Source organism: Panthera onca, chromosome B2 (assembly GCF_046562875.1).
Source record: "Panthera onca isolate mPanOnc1 chromosome B2, mPanOnc1 haplotype 2, whole genome shotgun sequence".
NCBI classification, from domain to species: Eukaryota; Metazoa; Chordata; class Mammalia; order Carnivora; family Felidae; genus Panthera; species Panthera onca.
The window spans coordinates 96,286,247-96,309,748 of NC_138343.1; the positions used below are offsets into that span (position 1 = coordinate 96,286,247).

At 38.1% G+C, this 23,502-nt stretch overlaps 1 protein-coding gene across 3 annotated transcripts in view; it reads right to left on the minus strand.

The window, feature by feature from the left end:
• PDSS2 (decaprenyl diphosphate synthase subunit 2) overlaps positions 1-23,502 on the minus strand; it is a 285,557-nt gene that overhangs the window by 176,486 nt on the left and 85,569 nt on the right. For all 3 annotated transcript variants that reach the window (XR_013555704.2, XM_060616310.3, XM_060616307.3), the window contains exon 2: positions 2,677-2,811. Coding sequence is in view for 2 of the 3 variants with exons in the window: in XM_060616310.3 (XP_060472293.1) it covers positions 2,677-2,811 (135 nt within the window). In the remaining variant the exon portion in view is untranslated. The remainder of the gene's footprint in view (positions 1-2,676; positions 2,812-23,502) is intronic.

Genomic DNA, 23,502 nt, shown 5'->3' on the forward strand with positions numbered 1-23,502 from the left:
TTTGCCAAGTTACTTTCCATTCAGAAGTTTTGCAAAGACATACAAGCATAAGACTGTTTTTGGTATACTAATTTAATGGATAGTCTAACCTATATGTGACATAAATTCTTCGAATTGGATGAGAAAAGCTGAATGGAGGGGCTCCTGGGTGGCTTAGTCAGTTAAGTGTCCGACTTCGGCTCAGGTCATGATCTCGCAGTTTGTGAGTTCGGGCCCCGCATCAGGCTCTGTGCTGACAGCATGGAGCCTGGAGCCTGCTTCGAATTCTGTGTCTCCCTCGCTCTCTATCCCTCCCGACCTTTCTCTCTCTCTCTCTCAAAAATAAACATTAAAAAATTAAAAGAAAAAGAGAAACTGAATAGAATCAAGAAAATAACATGAAACTTGGAAGAAAAAGTACTGTAGCTGGAGCCTCGACTTTTCTCATTTGCCAGTTGTGCCATCTTGAAAGTCTCAGGATGTGTGAATCTCAGTTTGCTCAAGAGTAAAATAAGTATAACGACATCTCTCATCTATAGCATTTTGTGAGGATCAAATGGGATAACCATCATAAAAATGATCAGGAACCTACAAAGCACTAAGCAAACATAAATTATTTCACAGTGAGTAGGAACTGAAAATGACACCAAGGTATCCCTTCCAGTAAAGATACTTGTATGGATAAATGGTAAAAGGTCTACAAAATTATCCTGACCCTGGAGGAGGGGTCATCTGTAGCCATGATATTAATAACTTTGCCTGCTTGCTTGTTAATGAGGAAGGATTATCAGACTTCTTAGCTGGTAAGCAATAGTCATCTCTGAATATTATATAAGAAAAAATGTATGGATAAGACTACTATAAGTCAAACTTCCTAGAAATGCTTCCTTTGGTGGGGAAATTTTCCTTGTCACCCATGTTTTTAGGATCGTTTTATTTATTTTCATTTGAGAGAGAGACAGAGAGAGAGGAAGAGAGGGGCAGAGGGAGAGAGAGAAAGAGAGAAAGAGAGGAAGAGAGAAAGAGAGAGAAAGAGAGAGAGAATCCCAAGCAGGCCCCGTGCTCAGAGACATGGGGCTCAATTCTATAATCCTGGGACCATGACCTGAGAGGAACTCAAGGGTTGGACACTCAGCCGAGTCACCCAGGCACTCCTGGAGTGGTTTTAATTTCACATGCCAAAGCCCACCTGCACAGGCTATCTAGAGGCTCTCTAGAGCCTTTTAATAGTGTCATGTACAATACTAAATTAAATAAAGTTATTGATGATACACTGTTACTAAAAATATGCAGTGATTTAAAAAAATAAAACTGAAAATTTTAAGTTTGTTTTATATGTAGCAAAAATGACTCATACTCATAAATTTTTTTTAATGTTTACTTATTTTTGAGAAAGAGAGAGAGAGAGAGAGAGCATGTACTCGTGTGAGCAGGGGAGGGGCAGAGAGAGAGAGATGGGGACAGAGGATCTGAAGCAGGCTCTGCACTGACAGCAGAGAGCCCAATGTGGGGCTTGAACTCACAAATGATGAGATCATAACCTGAGCTGAAGTCAGATGCTCAATCAACTAAGCCACCTGGGTGTCCTCTCATAGATTTATTGTTTAGTCTAAACATATGAGAGAAGAGAAAAAAATTTCCTTTTTTTTATTAAAAAAAATTTTTAAATGTTTATGTATTTTTGAGAGACAGAGACACAGAGCATGAGCAGGGGAGGGGCAGAGACCCAGAATTCGAAACAGGCTCCAGGCTCTGAGCCGTCAGCACAGAGCCCGACGCGGGGCTCGAACTCACAGACCGCGAGTTCATGACCTGAGCCGAAGTGAGATGCTTAACCGACTGAGCCACCCAGGTGCCCCAAGGAGAAAAAATTTCTTATCCTAAGTAACTTTAGTAAAAACCTCTTCACCATAAAAAGAAGCATAATAAAATAAATGATGCAGCATTTGAAGTATACTACTTCTCCTAAAATGATAGCTGCATCATTATTTTATAACTAGGTATCATTCTGAGTAGGTTTAAAATCGTAAATCCTAGAGTAAACCTCTATAAAAATACAATGATACAATGATAATCAAGGAGAGGTAGTCATGAATAGAAATTTATCTTTTTTAATTTTAGGGAGAGAGCACAAAGGGGGTTGAGGGGCAGAGAGAGAGAGAAAGAGAGTCTTAGGCAAGCTCTACCTCAGTGCAGAGCTCACGGCGGGGCTCAATCCCACGACTGTGACCTGAGCCGAAATCAAGAGTCAGATGTTTAATTGACTGAGTTACCCAGGCACCTCATGAATAGAAAACTATAAATGCCCAGAGTAGAAATGAAAGTTTTCAACACAAATGTACAGGGATTCCCCAGTTATGCATGGAGCTGCTAAGTCTGTCAGACTTGTTAAGAGCAATAAAATTACATTAATAAAAGGTGGGGATTCCTGGCTGGCTCAGTTGGAGGAAAATTCGACTCTTGATCTCGGGGTTTTGAGTTTGAGCCTCACACTGGGTGTACAGACTGCTTAAATAAATCAGTAAGTAAACTTTTAAAAAGAGAACAATAAAAATACATTTTTAACCTTATAAAATATTTTAATCTATCCTTGAATCAGAGAATGATAAAAAACTAAATAGTGATTTCCACTGACCGCTGTTCAGTAAGAGGAAACACAATTCAAAGAGCGATGTCAAAAGACTAAGTTCTTCTTACCATGAATAGATCCCACTGACCATATCATAGTTCTGACATGATGCATTCACGCTGCTGGGCCCAGCTGCTTTAGAAATAAGTAACACCACCAAGCCCCTCAACTGGAGGTTATGCCGGCTCTCATGTACAAGCCCCCTGCCAACAAAGAAAGAAGAGGATTAACATATTTTCACAGAATCAGTCAGATCAAGTTAGGAAATTGCTACCATTCACCTATACTTCCAAAGTCAGAGAATTGGACTTGTTCACAGAAACAGAACTGGGGGAAGAGCTAACAGGAGGAAGCAATGAGTTCAGGAATCAACTAGAGAAACCCAGGGCTGGTTTTAAAAGCGACAGTCTCCAATTGTGGGACCTAATGATCTGGCTTCCTCCTGTTTCTGGGTTTTCCTACGATCTGTACCCTACGTCTCACAATCTCAACCATCTGCTCAACCCACAGTTTTAAAGTGCTTTATGGTAGCTGACAGCAACTGAAATACAAATTGTATGGCTTAGATGAAGTGATGTTATTTGGTGATGATGGTGGTAAGGGAGAGGGGCAAAAAATGATTTCTGTCTTCACACGTAGAGAAGATACTCAGAGAATTAAAGTGACAAATTCAAATGACTTAAAAATTTATTTGGTAAGTAAAATGGAAATGTATGCCATCAGCAAGTGTTGCCATTTCCTATTATTTATGGAAAGCATTATCATTCTAGACAACAATATGGCTTTAACTTAGCATGTCATTTTATTTTTGCTATGAGTATTGAATTTCCATAATTTTTACTACAACTAAGGCCAGGAATACATGTTTTGGTTTTTTTTAATCTCCAAGTATTGCAAATGGGTGTCACACAAGAACTAAATGGCATCATCATCATCATCATCATCAGAAAGAAAGAAAGAAAGAAAGAAAGAAAGAAAGAGGAAGAAAGGGAAAGAACGAACGAACGAAAGATGGACAATATATTATAATAAATTAATATTTAGAACAAAGCTCATGAGCACTAATCAAATAGGTATTATGTACATGTTATGAACACAGTTCTTGAATGTAGTGAAAAAAACATTAAAAGTTTGTAATATAATATTCCATTAAATTATTAAGTCTTCCTTCGTAAATTCTGAACAAAGAACTAATTTAAATTAATATAGCCAAAATTAATGAGTTAGTTCATTACTTAAGGAAAATTTTTGCCCCTTTGCCTTGAAACAAATTTTTAAAAAGGTCCCCTTTGTACCCTCATTGGTTTCAAAATAAGGAAGAACTTCAGGTTCTCTGAAAAGGAATAGATATAGCTCCTTCTCTAATTATATTTCTCCTCAATGCAGTAAGTGATCATCAGCAAGTTTGAGGCATTAGTAATTTTTAAAAAGAAGTTCTAATTTCCTAGGAAAAAAAAGTTAATTTACAGCCATTGTTATATCACAAGAGCAACAAAGAATCATCAGAAATATCCAAAGCTCTTCATTATCATGTAGCTTTCTACTTAAAATCCTGTAGACCCGAAATGCAGGGAGGCTGGGAAGCACTCCATTTTGGAACAAGTAAATGTAAAATGGGAGCGCTTTCTAAGCTTTTTGCTTTGAATTACAAATTTTAACTTATGCTCTTAGATCCTTATTAATGTATTACCAAAGGTGAATTCTTCCCTTCTTAGATGATAATATTAAAGAGAAGGTCTGAATTGGCTCTTAATTCTAGAAAGGGAAAAGAGGAGGGTGATGCTGTGTGTGAGCCTGTGCTTATGTTCTGGGGGTTGAGTCTGGTTAGGGACGAAGATATGATGACGTGGTAAGAACTCTGAAAGGCTTACTTTTGAGAAAAGTTAGACTAAATCATGCTGATGAAACAGCTGTGGCAACACTTTTGACATCTTCAAAGTTCAGAGACAGGACCTTTCACAGGAGACACACACAAACAACACTTATACAGTGCTTCACATATGCCAAGAACTGTTCTAACAATTTACTACATATTAACTAAATTAATTCAGGACAACTTCAAGAGGAAGGCACCACAATTACCCTGATTTTGCAGATGAATAAGGAGAATGAGGCACACAAAGAGATCAAGCAACTTGCTCTTAGCTGGTAGGCGGTAGAGCCTTGATGAAGCAAAGACATGACCACCCGTGCCAACTGGCTCTACAATCTACATACACTCTTAACCATCATGCTATAATGACTCTCCAATCATCTTCAGCTCATATACAAAAACTACTTACTAAGTCAAATTAGAAGAGTGCAGCTTTAGAAACAAGTTTAACAAAAACTCTTCTCCCATTCATTAGCTGTAGGACTTGGAGACCATTACCTCTTCTATGAAACAAGGTTAGCAATGCTTACTTTCCATAGTCACTGTATGGAAGAGGCAACATGAGTAAAGCATAGAACATTGTGGAAGCACATGGTAGATGATCACATAATCAGAAAATTACATTCTCTGTCCTTATTACTTTTTTGCCACGTATTTTTTTCTCAGCTCGTATTTTTTCTTTCTTCTAGTCCATTTCTCCTCCTATCTCTCAAAGCCTAGCCCATTCTACCCACATACATAATCTCTTAGAAGTTTCCTTTCCTACCTCCCCAAATGACAGAAGTTAAGGAATTCTTCCCACACACCCCAACCCCTGCAAACATCATATATCCCTGAAACACTTGACACTTTCAGAACACATTCTGAAAAGGTCAGGAAGAGAACCTATAGTGGACTGGCTAATAGAAATCAAGAGAACAGTCAGAAAAGCACACCTTCTGACCACTAATTTTCATGCAAGTCAGTGGTTAACAACCAGAGAATAGATGAACAGCTTAAGTAAATTTAAAAACTGCTTTCAAACACTTCTATAAATTTACTTCATTAACACTCTTAATAAAACAGTACTAAGATAAACTGATAATGTCCACAGCTCAAAATTAGCTCACAACCAGAGAATAAGAAATTTTGCTCCTGAGCATAAAAAATCCCTAGGATTCTAACTTTACAGAGATAGTATGTTTCACATAGTCCAGGCCTGAAACAGCATGAGCTCTTAGTGCCTCTCTTCAGGATGGACACCAAACAGCTAGAACATGTCTAGAAGATGGTGAATCCTACACTACCACATGCATGCCTCAAGAAAAAGCTACAGATGCTAGCTGGGAGAACGGTAAAGTTGGCGTTCTCAAATTTATTGGGGCAAAAATGTAATGAATGCTTACTGCATGTTAGGCATAGTACTAAACAACAGTGGAGGGCATGATGATGAGCACTGGTGAGCTGTGGTCTCCCTTCTTGTGGATAATACAGTCTGGATTAATAATCCCAGTAAAATGTGGCATGAGCTACTCTAGGGGATGAGCAAGGACTGAGGGAGCAGAAAGAAGGGGCAACTAACATAACTGGGAGCAAAAGAGACCTGAGACCTAAAAGATGAAAAGGAGGTAGCCAGGGGAGGTAGAGCTGGGAGGGGAAGTGAAGGAAAAAAAAAGTGTTCCAAAGAAGAAACAATACGGGTGAAGGTTTGGAGGAAAGACAGGAGGACACAGCTATTTCCAGAACCAACATGGCAGGAGCACAGCATGCGAGGGGAAGAGCTAGGAGAACGAAAGCTAGAGGAACTCACGAGAGCTGTCTACTATCGGAAAGGGCTCCTTCTGTCTGTAGAGGAGACAGAATTACTGTAGAAACTGACATTACCGGATAGAAAATATGGCAGGACAATTTTGACTCGACATGAAGAAAACACCAAGTAGCCGCTGGTGATGCTGAGTCCCTCATTAACAGAGATGTTCAGGAAGCTGCACAGCCTCTGACGTATACCTTAGAGAGGAGCCTGGCCTATGTGACATCTGAAGTTTTTCCTTACTCTGGGTTCTTTATGGTCTCACCTCACTTATTTAATTATCCAATACTCTACAATATGTATAATAGGTGTAAAAGTTGGAAGAATCCTTTATTGTCATCAAAATTATAATGTCATGAATGAAAGCAGTATTTAGTACCTCATAATCTTTATCACTAAAGTTCTACAGAACTGTGTTCCTTTTAGCCAATGTAAACAAAAACTTCATCATTCATTCGTTCAACTAATACAGACTGAACCCTTTCCATACATCAGGCGCTATGCGAGGCAGAGGTGCAATGACAAGCTAAACCGGTCACAGAGCTTGTGGAACTTGCAAGTGAGCGGAAGAGACTGGAAATAATGAAAGAATCATGAATAAACATAAAATTACAACAGTACCAAATGCCACAAACGAAAAAGATGGTACTGTGAGGGCTTATAATAGGGGAACTGACTTAGCAAGCAAAGTCAGAGGCTTCCCTGAGGACACGATGACTGAGTTGATACCCAAAGGAAGAGCAAGGGATGTAAAAGGGGATGGTGGGAAGAGAACAGAACAGAGGAGTATATCTGCTGCACAAAAACAGGTATATGTGAGGCTGAGAGCACTGTACGAAATGAGGCTGGAGAGACAGGAGAGACCACACAGGTCAAACAGGCCATGGTAAGACTTTTGCTCTTTACCTAAAGAGCAATGTGAAGCCATGGCAGTATTTTATTAAGCACCTGGTGACATGATATTTAAAATCTAACAAACAAACAAACAACCCCAGAAAATCCTGTCATCAGTGGAGAAACAACTTGGTTGGAGGGGAAAGAAGGAAACAAAGTGGTATGAGGAAATCAGTTAGGAGGCTTTTGCAGTAGTCAATGAGAAATATGGCGGTAGCAGGGTGCCTGGGTAGCTCGGTCTGTTAAGCGTCTGACTGGCTGAGGTCATAATCTCACAGCTCATGAGTTCGAGCCCTGCGTCAGGCTCTGTGCTGACAGCTCAGAGACTGGAGCTTGCTTGGGATTCCATATCTCTGTTTCTCTCTGCCCCTTCCCCGCTCATGCTCTGTCTCTGTCTCTCTCTCAAAAATAAACATTTAAAAAACTTTTAAAAAAGAAAAAGAAATGTGGGAGTAGCATGGTTGACAAACTAGAGAAGTACCAAATCTCAAGTAATATTTCAATTCAATTTCAGTAGATGTTGGATACTATGTAGTCCTAGAAAATTAGCTAATTAATATAGGTATAGCAGTACTTTTAAATTATATTTAAAATATTTTATTTTTAAATTATGTTATAATAAATATAATTTACACCCAGAAAAGTCTGTACTTGAATTTTGGAGGTGGGGAGAAACTTGGCCTCCTCCAAAATTCTGCCCTAGATCTGTAACAGATGAACAGCAAACATACACTAATATTCTAATAGGTACACAATTTCAAGGAAATAAGGACTGAATATCGGGTGAAACTTTGTGCACCCCAGCTCTGTTTCCTTCTCACATTATGATTTCTATGGCTAACTGCGGTTTTCACCGCATCATTGAATCTTTCCATAACTACTGGCTAATTTCTCTTCCTTAACCCAATCCTGTAAATATTTCAAGTCCTCAAATCGCAGCTATGGCGCCTTTCCATATATCTTAAATTCCATTTCTTCAACACATTATGTACCAAACATGAGACGTATACAAAGAAATAAGTGGTGTAATACAAGAGCTATAATAATAGGTTCAAGATATGGTTAAATTGAATAATCCAAGGAACAGATATCAAAGATAGTAGAGTAACAAAAAGCTATCAGTACATGGAAGAAGAAAGAAAACTGCTTCTTGTTAGAGGTGCTCCTCTACCATTCAGACTGGTAGCATTCAGACTGAGGCCAAGAGGTGCTCAGATTTCCCTGAGCAGAGAATGGAGGTAGGAATGGGATAGGATTAATGGAATGGAAAGAGGGGTATTTTAGGAGAAACAGGTTATGCGTGACAAGAAAGTGGAAGAATGAGGAGCAGGTTTAGGAGCTGTGGGGCTACCCATCTGGGCACTATGTGAAGGTGAGCAAGCCCAGAAAAAAGACAGCCTAAAGAATGAAGGGCCTTGAAAGTCAGGTTTAGAGTTGCGACTTCATTCTGCAGGCCATCTGAAGGCAGGGATGGTTTGTCAGCAAGGGAGTAATGTGATCAGAGCTAAAGACTAAAACTGTTACTCTGGGCCTAATATTGTTACTCTGGCAGTAGCATGGCGGGTGCAGTGAAAGGGAGACAGAAGATTAGTTAGGAGTAGCTTCTTCCAATAGTCCAGGTGGGAGATAATGAGGGCCTAAATCAGGGCAGTGGCAGCAGGGATGGAAGAGAAGAGCTGAGCAATGGCAGCAGCATGGAGGTGGAACAGGCTAGTCTGGCCAGCCGACTGCATGAGGGTCTCCCCCCTCCTCATGCAGCGAAGGAAAGGTAAGGGCTGAATGTGAGGTTCAAACCTGTTTCCTGGAGATGATGATGCTAACATTCACGGGGATTGGAAGAAGAAGGAGAGTTAATGGGGAATTAATGAGCTCAGTTTTGGACATGTTAACTTTGAATGCAAGAAAGGCTTCCAGATGGAGATGCCCAGCAGGCAGCTGGAAATGCTGTGGCCAGAGATTTGGGAAGCATCTTCAAAGAGGTGGTGGCTGAACCAGTAGGAAGTGATGGATGAGTTTTTGAGGAGAGAAAAAAGAGAAAAGTAGGAAAGAGAAGAGAAAAGGAACCTCGGAGAATTCCTTTACTTTAGGGTACTGAGGAAGGATGAGTAACCAACATGAAGGAACAAAGTGTTTCCACGAACAAATGAGTCTCTACAGATACCCAGAAAGAAGTATGAACATGTATGCACAGTGGAGGCAAAGAACTATAACAGAGCAGTGTATAGGAACGAGGGCCAGTAGTTCCCCTTCCGTTGGCTTTTATGGTACTTACTACAAACCTCTAGTTTTACACTAAAAACACTGATAAAAGTGATAGAGATGACACAGACAAACAACAACAACTACAACATGCTATAATGCCAGGCCTGTGCTGTTTTCTGTGCATATGCTCTAATTCTCACAAAATCCATGCAAGGTGACTGGTAACATCTCTTCACAGATGAGGAAAATTAGAAAAAAAGGCTGAGAAAAGTGAAATAATTACTAGTCACACTAGTCAATTAGTCATGGAAGCGCCAAGATCTAGATGTAATTTGGAGCTCAGGGCCTAGGCTCACTAATGCTTTACGACCTAGCTATTTAATTATTTGCTCACAGGTACTACCTCACAAACCTGTGAGAACCTTGAAGGGACTCAGGCTCATCATCTCTGGATGCCCTGCACCTAGCAGAGTAACTGACATAGAATAGGACTCCAAAAAATACAAGATGAGAGAATAAATAGCTTCAAGAAGTAGAACAGCAGATTCTCCATCTCACACATCCCACCCAAACAGCCCCATTACTATTCCCGACTTTCCTCATCTCCCCTGCTCTCCATTTGCTACATTCAGGCATTCAGCTCCACGTATTGAGTCCCTCTTCCTAAATCAGAGTATATTCTTTAAGAGTGATAGCCACACAGGAGAAAAGCCCCCACATATTCTAAAAAACACGCTGAGATTTTAATGCTACACTGAAAAGTTACTATATTGGAGAATTATACCACATTGAAGGACTTACCCCTTAAGTTTTAAATAGAGAGAAATCAATATATTGGAGTGTTTATGTGTTTTGTTTCCTCATTTAGGAGAAGTGACTGAATTCACTGCTGCATCAGTGCCCATGAGAGAAGGCTGTCCTCACTTTGAACAGAAGGTAGGGATTAGTTCCAGATGGAGAGCTGAGGTAGGACGGCAGAATTGGGGCACAAGAGAAAACTTTTGAGATGTATGCTCACGAGTTCAGAATTCTCACTTATGCCATGATCCAAATCACAATCTTTTGGTATATTTACAGTCAAATATTAAGGAAACAATTTACTACCTACAAAGAAGGGACCAGCACCCTTGGGTCAGCTCAAAGCACCTCAAAATAAGGGAAAGATCAGCACTGCTCAGACCTCCACGAGAATAACTCCCTCCAATGCTAACTCCTAGAGGTATAGAGTTTTACTATGTTATTATCCCACTCTTAATATATCCAATTCCAGTAAGTCAATCCAAAAAATGTAAGCATCAAAGATAAATGTCAAATCTAACATACATGAAGTAGGTTGATTGAAAAGATTCCTAATAAGTCTTTAGGACTGTGACTGCAATCCCTAGTTAAAATTTTTTTAAGTTTATTTATACACAGATGACTGAAACAAAAGGATCAACTACAATGTGCAGAGTTTTTGCCAAAGAATCACAGAAATACTCTGATCTTTCCAATTTTTTTTAATGCTGATTACAACCTGCTAAATTGATTTTGCGACCCATTAATGAGTTGCAACCTGCAGTGTTTTGAAAAATAGCGTTTTAAGTCATGTAAAGTATGTGACATATAAAGTCAAAAGAACTGGAAATAAAATGTAAAATTAAGTAGAAATAGAAATATCACTGTTTAAAAACAAAAAAATCCGTCCATATACAAGAGCAAATTTAGTGTTACAAGAAAGCATTACAATTTTTTTAATGACATGGAAAAATACTTAAAATGTTAAATGAAGACAGAATATAAAACTGTATATATAATATTTCAACTATGTTTCAATATATGCACATACATATGCATATAAACAAGGCCAAGGACAAAAACTGGAAAAAAATATGGCAAAATTAATCTTTTAAATCTGGGTATCATTATATAGGTGTTCAATATAGAGAGCAGCCTTGTATTTTTCTGTATGTTATAACAGTTTGTTTAAAAAATGAAAAGAAACAAGATATGAAGCAAATACCCCTAAATGGTAACAAGCGTTAATCAACGGATTTTTAGGTTAAGGGTGATCTATTTCCTAAAATGCATAAGAGCACAGATCTCTTTTTAAGTCTGGAGAAAAAAGTACTATATTTTAAGAATAACAGAATTTTAGGAAGGCAGATGACTTACTACATTATAGTTGTGTTTCTCATTTCAAGAAAAAAATTTAACCCACGTTTAATGAACCCGAGTCCAATGTTGGGTGCCTTGTGGGTTCTCCTATTTCACCTTTAATTTCTCTAAGATTTAGACACAAGGCCAATGTTTAAATGGTATCAAAGAAGTGCTGTTAAAATATATATATATATATATATATATAATTAGCAATTCAATGACAGTAATATTACTCAGTTGTAAAAGAAAAAAATTAATACTCATGAAAATTGTTTTAAAGCACTATAATTTGAGGGAGACTAAAAATAGTCCACATGTCACAGATTTTTATGTAAAATTAGCAGAAGAACTGGAGGTTAATTTCCATTGACAAAATGACCCAAATTGTATTATTCCTGCCATATCTATCCTGAGACTAAACTGCCCTAGACTTGAAACAACTTTAGGGCCTGAGGTGACCAGCCCTTAGAATCTGGGAGCTGTAGCAGTCACTGACATGGCTCGAGGGCCACATGCACATCCCACCCGAATTAAATCCCTGAGGGACATCAGGGCCAAGGAACTGGCTTACCAAAGTCCTCCCAAAGCTGCAATTAGGTTTGATGGGCATGTGGCAGAAGTCAGGCGCTGGAAAAAAAGGAAGCAAGAGAGAAGAGAAAGTAGAATGGGGGTAGGGCACAGGGATTGTTGAGCAAGGGTAGAAATCAAGCCAGGAGCTTTTCAGAAATGATTACTGAACACCAGTAGTTTAATGATACGTGACTGAAATAAAAGAGAAGTATAAAATAATGCCATAATTGATCAAGTTTGCAATAAGATATAGGCTGGCCACCTTGGAATTAATTAAACATACCACCAGAAAAACAACAACAACGCACAAAGACTTTCCCACTCAGATGATAATTGGAGATTTATTTTAAAATACCAATGTAGAAAAATAGGGACATTTTAAAAAATAATATTTTGATCACACTGAAAGCTCTGTTAAAATGATCTCATAAAATAATTTTTACATGCAGACCCCTTTTGTTCACATTTTTAAACAGCAATTTAGTGTGGAAGCAAAGGAGTAGAAAAATCAAGTGCTGGAATACAGGCATCATTACACTACACAGACACAGGAGACTCACACTACCACTCAAGCAGTGACACCGGCTAAGAGCTAGCACTGTGAATTACACCTCCTACTACCACCATCCGTCTGCGCAGGGAATAAATCAACCAAACATGAATGAGTGTTCCCTTAATGCTCAGTGCTTTTCTCAACTTGCAGTCCTGATTAATCTTCCATAATTTTCTATGGTTTTACTCGGTTAGCACGTAAGCACATTTTTTATCAGAAAAGAATCTCTTTAGTAAAAAGAACATCTTAACGTAATATTCAATTTGTTTAGTACTTGGTACATCAGTCCTATTAGCTAATGAAGGTGGTTCAAGTGTGCAAAATTTAGAATATATGCATTAAAATAAGTTGGAAAAGAGAAAAAGGTAAAAGGTCATTCAATTGGCTTTTACATAACATTAAGAAGTGAAGCCAAAAGTAAAGATACAATAGCAGATGGTTGAAGCCAGTAAAAATAAGCAAGTTGGGGGAAAAAATGATGAAACACTTTATAGAGAAACAGATAATACCTTAAGGGAAAATTGGGGTGGGGGCTGGGATGCAGCAAAGTACATCCTGGATTTTGGCAAGAGAAATGAGTTTTTAAAAATTGAATAGAAAAACAACCAAGATCTAAAACCATATAGTTGCAACACGGTGGCTCAGAAATCAAGTGCATAATTTTTAGGGACATTTCTTTTATTTTTCCAAAATCAACACTGAAATCAAGGTACAGGAATCCAAAATATGGGAATTAGAAGTGACAGGTGGTGGGACACAGACTGCTTGTATTCATCTTTCACATAATCTCCACCAGAGAAAAGATCTCATGATTGACTGCCTGTGTTCAAAACTGTTAGCTCTCATAATCACAAATATTGCCACCCAATAACATTAAGACCTTATAAATATTTTAAAAAGCCACCTGGGGTGGTTGCCTGGGTGGGTCAGGTGGTCAATCTGACTTCAGCTCAGGTAGTGATCTAACGGTGTGTGGGTTTGAGCCCTGCATCAGCCTCTGTGCTGACAGCTCAGGGCCTGGAGCCTGCTTCAGATTCTGTGTCTCCCTCTCTTTCTACCCCTCCCCCACTCACGCTCTGCCTCTCTCTCTCAAAAATAAACATTAAAAAAGAAATTAAAAAAATAAAATAAAATAGGCACCCAGAACACCAGTCTGGCTCAGTTGGTGGAGTGTGCGACTTAGGGTCGTGAGTTTGAACCCCAGGTTGGGGGTAGAGATTACTTTAAAAAATAATAATAAGCAAACAAATAAATAAAATAGCCACCAACAGAGGTAGTAAAGGGGAAAGGTTATTATGATAGTGGCATCTCCCAAACTATGTGTGCCGATTTTTTATAGCTTCATTCACATGGTATTAATTAATAGGATGGCACCTACTGAACGAAGAGAGGGAAGCTTGGAATAAATTACACAGATTATTCTAGCCAATTTAATCCTCAAGTAACAGTAACACTTGCTGTACTCTACCACGTCACAAGGCTCTGGAAAGAAATCTCTCATTTACCAGACTGCCAGCAAGCTTCCTGGGGAGAGACGGGGGTAGAGGATAGACTGATGGTCTCATCCACCCTGGTACAGCCCCAAGCCTTCAGAGGTGTTAGCTCATCTAACCTGACAACCATCCTGTGAGGTGGCAGTTTTCCTCTTTTTATTGATGAGGATACTGAGGCTCATAGTTTATTTTCTCTGGATCAATGATTACCACTGATAAACTACATAGTTGTATTCATTTATTTTAGTTATTGTCTCCCTTGAGTAGAATGTAAGTGTGTTGCAACATATTTACTTGTCTACAGTTGTGTCTCTAGTGCTTAGAATAGTGCCTGGCACACACAGACATTCAATAAATACTTACTTGAATGAATTAATAAGGTAATCTGCCCAAGATTATATAACCAAGAAGTGAGAGACCTGGGGCTCAATTCAGTTGTCTGCCTCCAAAGCCCATGTTCACTCAAACTAGAGAAATGATGATCACAGCAGCATTAAAATACAGAGAGCAAAGATGAATGGTGGCTTAGAACGAGGGCTTAGAAAGTACCTTATAGGTAAGAAGTATGGAAAAAAATCTTAAAGTTAATTTCTCCTAAGTACCTTCTTGAAACTTCTCTTGATTATAGGTCTGGTGTATTGAGAGCTGGATGAGCAGCTGGGTGCAGCCTTCTCCTTATACTCAAGTTCAACAAGACTCACAGGCAGCACAGAGCCAGAGGATTTGCGGTCCATTAAACACAAGGCCACAGGAAGCCTTGAATAGCGCCCATTCACACAGAGGCTGAGCAAAGTTTGCACTGCAGTGAGAGTGCTGTCCAGGTTAGAAACCACAACTAAAAAACAACAACAAAAACCCTCACAGACTGAAGGAGTAGCCAGGGTCTACACCATACCCAAGGAATCTTATACCAAAATGAAGATCTGCATAGGCCTAGCTTGTGGCTTATGGCCCTGTGTGTGCCCTTTTGGTGGCCTGGGACAGTCGATCCTCTGAAACAGTCCATAAAATTACAACTTTTAGGGAAGGAACAGATGACATTTTTCACCATTTTCACTGAACACCTTGAATGCTTTCTTTGAAATCGGGTGGAATGTGAATTTCTCCATGAAAAGAGTTAATTGGATAATTTATATACATTCCAGTTTTATTTCTAGGAATATATTAAAATAAGACAGGAAATTTATGTTTAGAGATTTTTTGTTCCCATCCTAATAGCTGCATTTTGTCCTAATTCATACTAAAATAATTCATTAAAAAACATTTTTTAATATTTATTTTTAATATGAAATTTATTGTCAAATTGGTTTCCATACAACACCCAGTGCTCATCCCAACAGGTGCCTTCCTCAATACCCATCACCCACCCCCCCTCTCCCTCCCAGCTCCCATCAACCCTCAGTTTGTTCTCAGTTTTAAGAGTCTCTTATGTTTTGGCTCCCTCCCTCTCTAACCTTTTTTTTTTTCCTTCCCCTTCCCCATGGTCTTCTGTTAAGTTTCTCAGGATCCACATAAGAGTGAAAACATATGGTATCTGTCTTTCTCTGTATGACTTATTTCACTTAGCATAACACTCTCCAGTTCCATCCACGTTGCTACAAAAGGCCATATTTCATTCTTTCTCATTGCCACGTAGTATTCCATTGTGTATATAAACCACAATTTCTTTTTTTTTTTTTTTTTTTTTTTAAATTTTTTTTTTCAACGTTTTTCATTTATTTTTGGGACAGAGAGAGACAGAGCATGAACGGGGGAGGGGCAGTGAGAGAGGGAGACACAGAATCGGAAACAGGCTCCAGGCTCCGAGCCATCAGCCCAGAGCCCGACGCGGGGCTCGAACTCACGGACCGCGAGATCGTGACCTGGCTGAAGTCGGACGCCCAACCGACTGCGCCACCCAGGCGCCCCTCACAATTTCTTTATTCATTCATCAGTTGATGGACATTTAGGCTCTTTCCATAATTTGGCTATTGTTTATTTTTGAGAGAGAGAGAGAGAGAGCGTGTGTGCATGTGCACGTGCACAAGTGGGGGAGGGGCAAAAAGAGAGGGAGACATAGAATCCAAAGCAGGCTTCCGGCTGTGAGCTGTCAGCACAGAGCCCGACGATGTGGGGCTCAAACTCAGAGACCGCGAGTTCATGACCTGAACCGAAGTCGGACGCTGAACTGATTGAGCCAACCAGTTGCCCTAAAATAATTCATTTTTAAAAGGTAAAGGATAGCACTATAGCTCTAAAGTACCGTGAAATACCAAAAAAAAAAAAAAAAAAAAAAAAAAAAAAAAAAAAAAAAAAAAAAATTCTGTGGTCATGATTAGGCTTTGCTTCATAAGGATGCCAGTTCTCCCCCAAAGTTTTCCTTCCGGAAGAGTTTGGGGCATAAGCTAAGAATGACAGCCTTTAATTTCACAAGAAATAAGAAAAAACTAATGAGAAAAGTCATAGATTCTCATCTCCCCACAAATAAGGCAGTGGAGCCTATGGACAACCATCTGCCGGTCCTTGAGACTGACTTTTTGGGGACAAGAGCATGGGCAAGGGGAGTGGGAGGAGAGGGTGCAAGCGACCAGTTTTACAGTACCTACCTACTCTTCATGAAGTAGGTACTATACACTTCCCTCCATTTTACAGGTGAGAAAGCTGAGACCTTGTCCAAGGTCAAAAGTAAGTGGAGAGTCAGAATTCAAAGTTGGGCCTATTTGACTCCAAAGCTGCTCCCATAATTACTGGTTATTTGTTGAAGTTCTTTGGTTCCCAGGGACCAATAACATGGAGGCAAGGATATGATTCCAAAGTGGAAGGACAGAGGGAACTTAGGTGTAAAACAAACAAGCTAGGTTTTGTTTCCAGTTGGTGCAGAGCTGAAGAGCCTTTAAACAATCATTGGAATATAAAACCAAATTAAAATAGCTATTGTTAGTACTTTTTAAACCCTATAACTACTCAAAAAAATTAGCATCTACATTTCTTTCAATGTACAGCCTTGTAGCACAATGTTTACTTCACATTTCTAAACTGAAATGTTTCCACCAAGATAAAGGTCACTTTAGCACCACAAACAATAAAAAGTCCAAGATTCTAAACACTGCTTATTGATACACTAGAAACTCAATCTTGTCCACTTGATCCCAGAAATAAACCCAAATGCACGCAATACTCTTATTAGCACTTTATATGCATTCACTCACTTGAACCTCACACAATGTTGTAAGGTGCCATTTTCTATTCTGACTTTACAGATGAGGAAACTGAGACAAAGAAGTAATAAGTTAAGTGGTAGAGCCATGATTCTAACCCAGGCATTAGGATTCCAGGGCCTACATCTTTCCTCACCCTCCCTGCCCCCATTTAAAAAACAATATCAAATTAAAAAAAAAATTTTTTTAACGTTTATTTATTTTTGAGACAGAGAGAGACAGAGCATGAACGGGGGAGGGTCAGAGAAAGAGGGAGACACAGAATTGGAAGCAGGCTCCAGGCTCTGAGCTGTCAGCACAGAGCACGACGCGGGGCTCGAACTCACGGACCGCGAGATCACGACCTGAGCCGAAGTCGGATGCTTAACCAACTGAGCCACCCAGGCGCCCCAACAATATCAAATTTACAGAAAAGTTACAAGTACAGGACAAAGAAAATTTTTTTTCCTGAACCATTTAAAAGTGAGTAACACATCACTACCATCTAATTCTCAGAAGCCGTTTAAGTTTTGCCAATTATCTCAATCATATTCATTAGAGCAAAAGGATCCAATTCAGAATTACACATTGCACTTAGTTGCTCTGTCTCTGGTTTCCTTTAATCTAGAAGAGTTTCTTAGTTTTTCCTTGACTTTCAGCCTTGATGATTTTGAAGATCATAGGCGAGTTATTTTGTAGAAGTTCCCTCAGTGTGGGTTTGTCAGACATTTCTTCACGATTAGATTCAGGTTGTGCCTCTTTGGCAGGAATATTGCAGAAATGATGCTACGTTCTTCCCACCTCAATTTCAGTTTGTTTTCTCACAGCAGATTTTCACTTTGACCATTTGAGGAAGGTGATGTCTACCAGAGTTTTTCACGGTAAAGACACACTTTATCTCTTTACAATCAATAAGCTTGTAGGGAGGTATTTTGAAACTATATAAATACCCCATTCCCCATATATCAGAGCATGCCAGACATTGGTAAACACTTATAATCACTACTTCTCTTGAGCAAATATGTCCCATGAGCTCAATTAAAAAAAAAAAAAAAAAGATTTGGGAAGATAAAAATGTATTTCTGCTGACAAATTTTCTTAGATGAATATAAAGAAAATTTGAGGTTTAATTGATAAGCAAATGATTGAACAGCAAAAGTTTCAATATTTGAGATACATAGTCATTATCCTGACCCTGAAAAAAACTACACAGTTAGTAATAATGATGATGGAAAAGGTAAGGGAAAAGGTCACAAATAGAGAATTTGTTTTAAATAATGGCTTTTAAAAAGATACTGCAAAATAAATATGATCTCAAATTTACCAGAGAGAGAGAAACTAGGGATGACATAAAAGTTAAAGAGACAAAAATGTTTTATACCATATTAAAAAAATAAAATAAAATTGAAAAAAATGGGACGAAAGTAATTATTCTTTCCATACTGCCAATCATGTTCCAAACCTTATAATATGAGGACAATGATAAAAGTGTAAAATCTTTGCCTCTGAACACATCTGTCAAAAACCTAATGAATTTGGTACCCAAATGTACGCAATGATTTTCCTTGGTATAAAGTTCTAGTGTGGTTATGTTAACAAGAACTGTATTATTTGTATAATTTGATATCAAAAGTTTCTCCCTTATCCACAAAGTAGCCAGACTAATGCTAGGTTAAAAGACAGGTGAATCCTGTGGCCAACGTATTTCAGGATTATTTTGCTTTGTTATTCATACACAGGTTAAAACTAGAAAACTTATCGATAGATTAGTTAGGCCTACCAAAATGCTTGACTGTTTGCAATGTGTTCCTCACCTTCAGACAGTTTATATTTTAATTCATGTTTGCTGAATGGCTCTAACTGTTGCATAGTATTCAAGAACTGAAAAGTGATCTACAATACATAAGCACTGACAATCTTCATTCACTCTGTACTCTGGTCTCCCATTCACTCTGGTCTCCAAATGATATACTTTACAAGCTATTGCCTATATAAAAAATTAGTAAAAATTATAGTTAAAAAGCAAAATTATTTAAGATCATCTAGAAGGTCTAATGTTCTCCTCTTTCCAGAAATGCGTTATTCTATGTCTGCATTCTTCTAAAACATTAACTAACTACAGTGGGATCCAATACTTTCCTCCCAAACAGCATTAACAGAGCCTTGGATTGATATACACTTCTGAACAGTCTTTCAGATGATAAAAAAATATTTTCATATTTTTATGAGATTTTAGGGGAATGGGCTAATAAACTAAGACTTTCTGGTAAAGAAACTTTGTGAATCACAGAAACATGATTAAGTTTATCAATTCAGAGGCCTGCTAAGTCCCATTTCACAATACCACAATTTTAAAATGCTGCTAGGAAATGTATTTTTATGAAAGCAAACCTACATAAGAAAATACAGCAAAAATGTCATTTTTTTCCCTGCAAACATGCAGAAAAAGTCATGTTTCAAAAAAAGCAGAAAATTAACCTTAACTATTAGGTTAGTATTGCTATTATGAGTTTATCTTTATTGAACTTAAGGATGTGCCATGGTTATCTTTTAATTTTTCAATATCACAGAAAAGATTCACGGAGCTTAAGTGTACTAAATATTCCTAAATAAGTCAGTAGTAGGAAAAGCAAACAGAATAACCTTGGTTTGGCACTTAATAGTTGTATACATTGAAATAATAAGGATTTCCTTCCATTTTTTCCCCTCCCATTTTTAATATATAAAACTCAGTAGAAGGCTCTAAAATTCTATTATTAAAAATTCTCTTTTGGGACACCTGGGTGGCTCAGCCAGTAATTGTCAGGCTCTGCTGACAGTGTGGAGCCTGCTTGGGATTCTCCTCTCTCCCCCTCTCTCCCCCTCTCTCCGCCTCTTCCCTACTCGCTCTCTCAAAATAAATACTTAAAAAAATTCTCTTTTATAAATATGTAATTTTCGTGTAACTTACATTAATCACTCCATTTGTTTCAGTTTACCACAAAATAGTTCCTGTATTTATTATAACAGAGTATTTTTTAATAGCCACACTTTTTAAAGTCAAAACTAGTCTGTTTAAAGCCAAGTCCTTCCCTGCTGTAATTCTTCTCATATTAGCTAATATGACAGCAATAACTAAACATGGCTAGCCATTGTAATTATATTACAACTGCCTTTCCTCCCCGGATACCGTGTTATTATGTTACCTCTTCAGACTCCCTTTAACTGTTACATCAATAAAGTTTTTCTGAAGAAGCAAAGCCTTTACTTATAAAAAGAGGGGTGGCACCTCTCAATAGGACAGCATTAACATTTTGTCCCCAGTTTCTGAAAATGCTAGAGATTCTCAAATTAAGAGTCCCTCAATTTAATTTATGAAATCTTGAGGTAAAATAACAGCCTGGAAATAATAAATGAATTTTACAGAGAAATGACTTAGAAAATCAGTGGAAATTTTAAAATGTACTTTTCTATTCTTTTTCTCAGGAAAAAAGCTTATGATTTTAAAAGGTTGGAGATTTTAAGCAAACACTCAGTGGTTTTGGAAATGTAGTTTCCATGGCAACCAACATGGTCTTCTTTATATAGCATAAACAGATGGTAAAGAGTGGTCATGTTTGTTTCTTTGCCAGTATATCAATAAAACGGTTATAATACTGTACTGAATACACTTAAACTATTTAATAAATTTAATGTACCAACCACAAGATCTAGTAATTTAGACAGACAAATATAATTAACTAGTATCTGAGGTTTTTTTCTTTTTAATAAACACATGAAGATCTTGAACAGTGAAGTCACTATACTATACTCCACAGTCAACAGTCTTCCTTGGCAAGACTCTGTACAAATGTTTTCGCAGCACTTGCCATGCAGGGCCTATCACCACAAATATGACTCTCATGAGGAGAAAATAATGGACTGAAATAATAAAAGTGGAACCCTGTCTGTAAATATATTCCTTGGCCACCTTTTCTTAAAGAACAAATGAAAAATTAAGAAGCGCAAAGAGTTTCTTTACAATAAACAATAGGCTGTAAAGCAAAGGGCAACACTGTTATTTAAAAATGAGAATCCATTCCATGTACACAGCAGTGGCTTTCAGAAGTGCAGGTGCTCTGAATTCCACAGGTTTAACTGCGGTAACTTGCTAGGTACTATTTGCTAAAGAAGTAAAATAAGCCAAGAAACTATAAATGTGATTAGTCTGGCAGCGAAAGTTTGAAGAGCCAATTCCTGCATGTATGATCAACACACATCTGAAGCAGTAACCCTGTATCTGGAAGGCAGTCAGTCAGAAGAGGCTGTTCCTAAGCCGGTGGCTCAGCAGGGACACTGGCAACTGGCAACCTTTCTTAATAGGCCCAGCTTTGAGGCACTGACATATTTGCCAAGCTAGGCAACGAATGCTTACCTTAAAAAAAAAATGGGGAGCATATTTACTATTTTTAATTACATAAACAGCCATCTGATTACACTTATAAAACAGCATTCGGTAAATGGTACCTGTCCTATGGTCTCCCTCGCACGCATCTATCCTTAAATTTGCTGACTTTCATCGTTTATAAATTCTTTCTATGCTCGTCACATCAAAGCAAGTTCATCGGAAGTGAGGTACTTCATTTTGCAGAACAATCCATGATAAGAATACAGAAAAAGGGTATGCATATTTATGAAAGGAGTAAATTTGGATGATGTAAAGTATGTCATGGTTTAAATGAGAAACAAACAAAAAATTTCATTTAAAACATTTTAAGAGTAGAAGAGACCGTCCTAGATTTATATTTGACTCACTGGGAAGAAGATTTTTAATTATGTGTCTTGGATGAGCTACAGTGAACTCCACAGTCTACTAAAACTGCTGCCATGACACAATTTGGGGGAATTATTTAAACCTGGAGAAACTAGGAAAGCACCTCCTTTCTCACAAGAGGCTGGAGAGTCTCCAACAAGGTACTAAACTCATTCACCCAAAAAACCTACATGCCTACCTACAGTGACTGATCATTACCTGAGTGATCATGTAACCAGAAGCCCTTTTCAGGGAGTTTTCAGTGTATCTGAAACTACCTAGCAACCGACAGCCCCCAGCTTTGCTCAACTTCTGAGAGTGATTCTCAACCCTGGCAATAAAACGGAATCAATTAAAGAGCTTTAAATATAATGATACCAACATCCTAGGCATATTCCAAGTTAGGCAAAATCACATACCCCTCAATGTGTCAACTATACTTCAATTAAAAAAAAATTAAACAAAAAAACCCAAAAACCATTCTCCTCAGGTGTGATTTTAAAGTGCACCAGAGAGACTGTGATTCAGGTTTCTCTTTACCCCTGATGAGAAAGATCTCAAATCACCACTTTTCATCTTTTCAGGACACACAATTCAGTGTTAATTCAGTGTTAAGATTGCTTTTCCATTGCAGAGAGGCACAAGACTGTTGTCCTGAATTATATGGTATAGTTAATTTTACTATAAAGGAGTTCAACAAAATAAATATAAGACTGAGGTGTGAAAAAACTTCCCCTGTGAATTCTTCCAAATAGGAAGGTTTACCTCTTGAAGATTAACATAATCAGCAAGACCCCTGAATAGCGAATTTTCACTCCTCTTAGTCTCTACCTTCAGCAGTCACAAAATAAATGCAGCAGTGTGATTATCACTTATTACTTCACAAATATGATATTCTCTTCTTCAAGAATGACCTCTAAACTATCACCAACCGTAGTGAAAACTCAGGTGTTTGGAGAAGGAAAATCTGCAGAGGTAAGAAGGACACTTTTTATCACCTTCTGGAGCACACATATAAAAACAATTCTTAACAACCTGTATATACTGTCCCAAAGAGTAGATATGAACAACATGGATCAGAAATGTTACTTTGAACCACGTATTAGTAGCAGAATTCTACTATATAGAAGCTTGCAAATGTCTGGTAGATCGTGATAATAGTTCTTTATATACATGGTTTTCTCCACTCAAATTATTTGCAAGAAGACCAATGACGTTGTGCTTGATATGAAATAGCAAATACAAATGAAGTAACTATAAACTCTCCCAATTGTCAGCAATAGAGAATGGAGAGAAAAATATAGTTAAGTAATCTCAGAGGATAAAATGATGAAACTAGGACCTTGGAAATGATTGCTACATTTTTGTTTGTTTTCTTACATTTCCGCAGGCTATTAAAATTTCCACAAGTCATTTATTTTTTCCTTGAAAAAC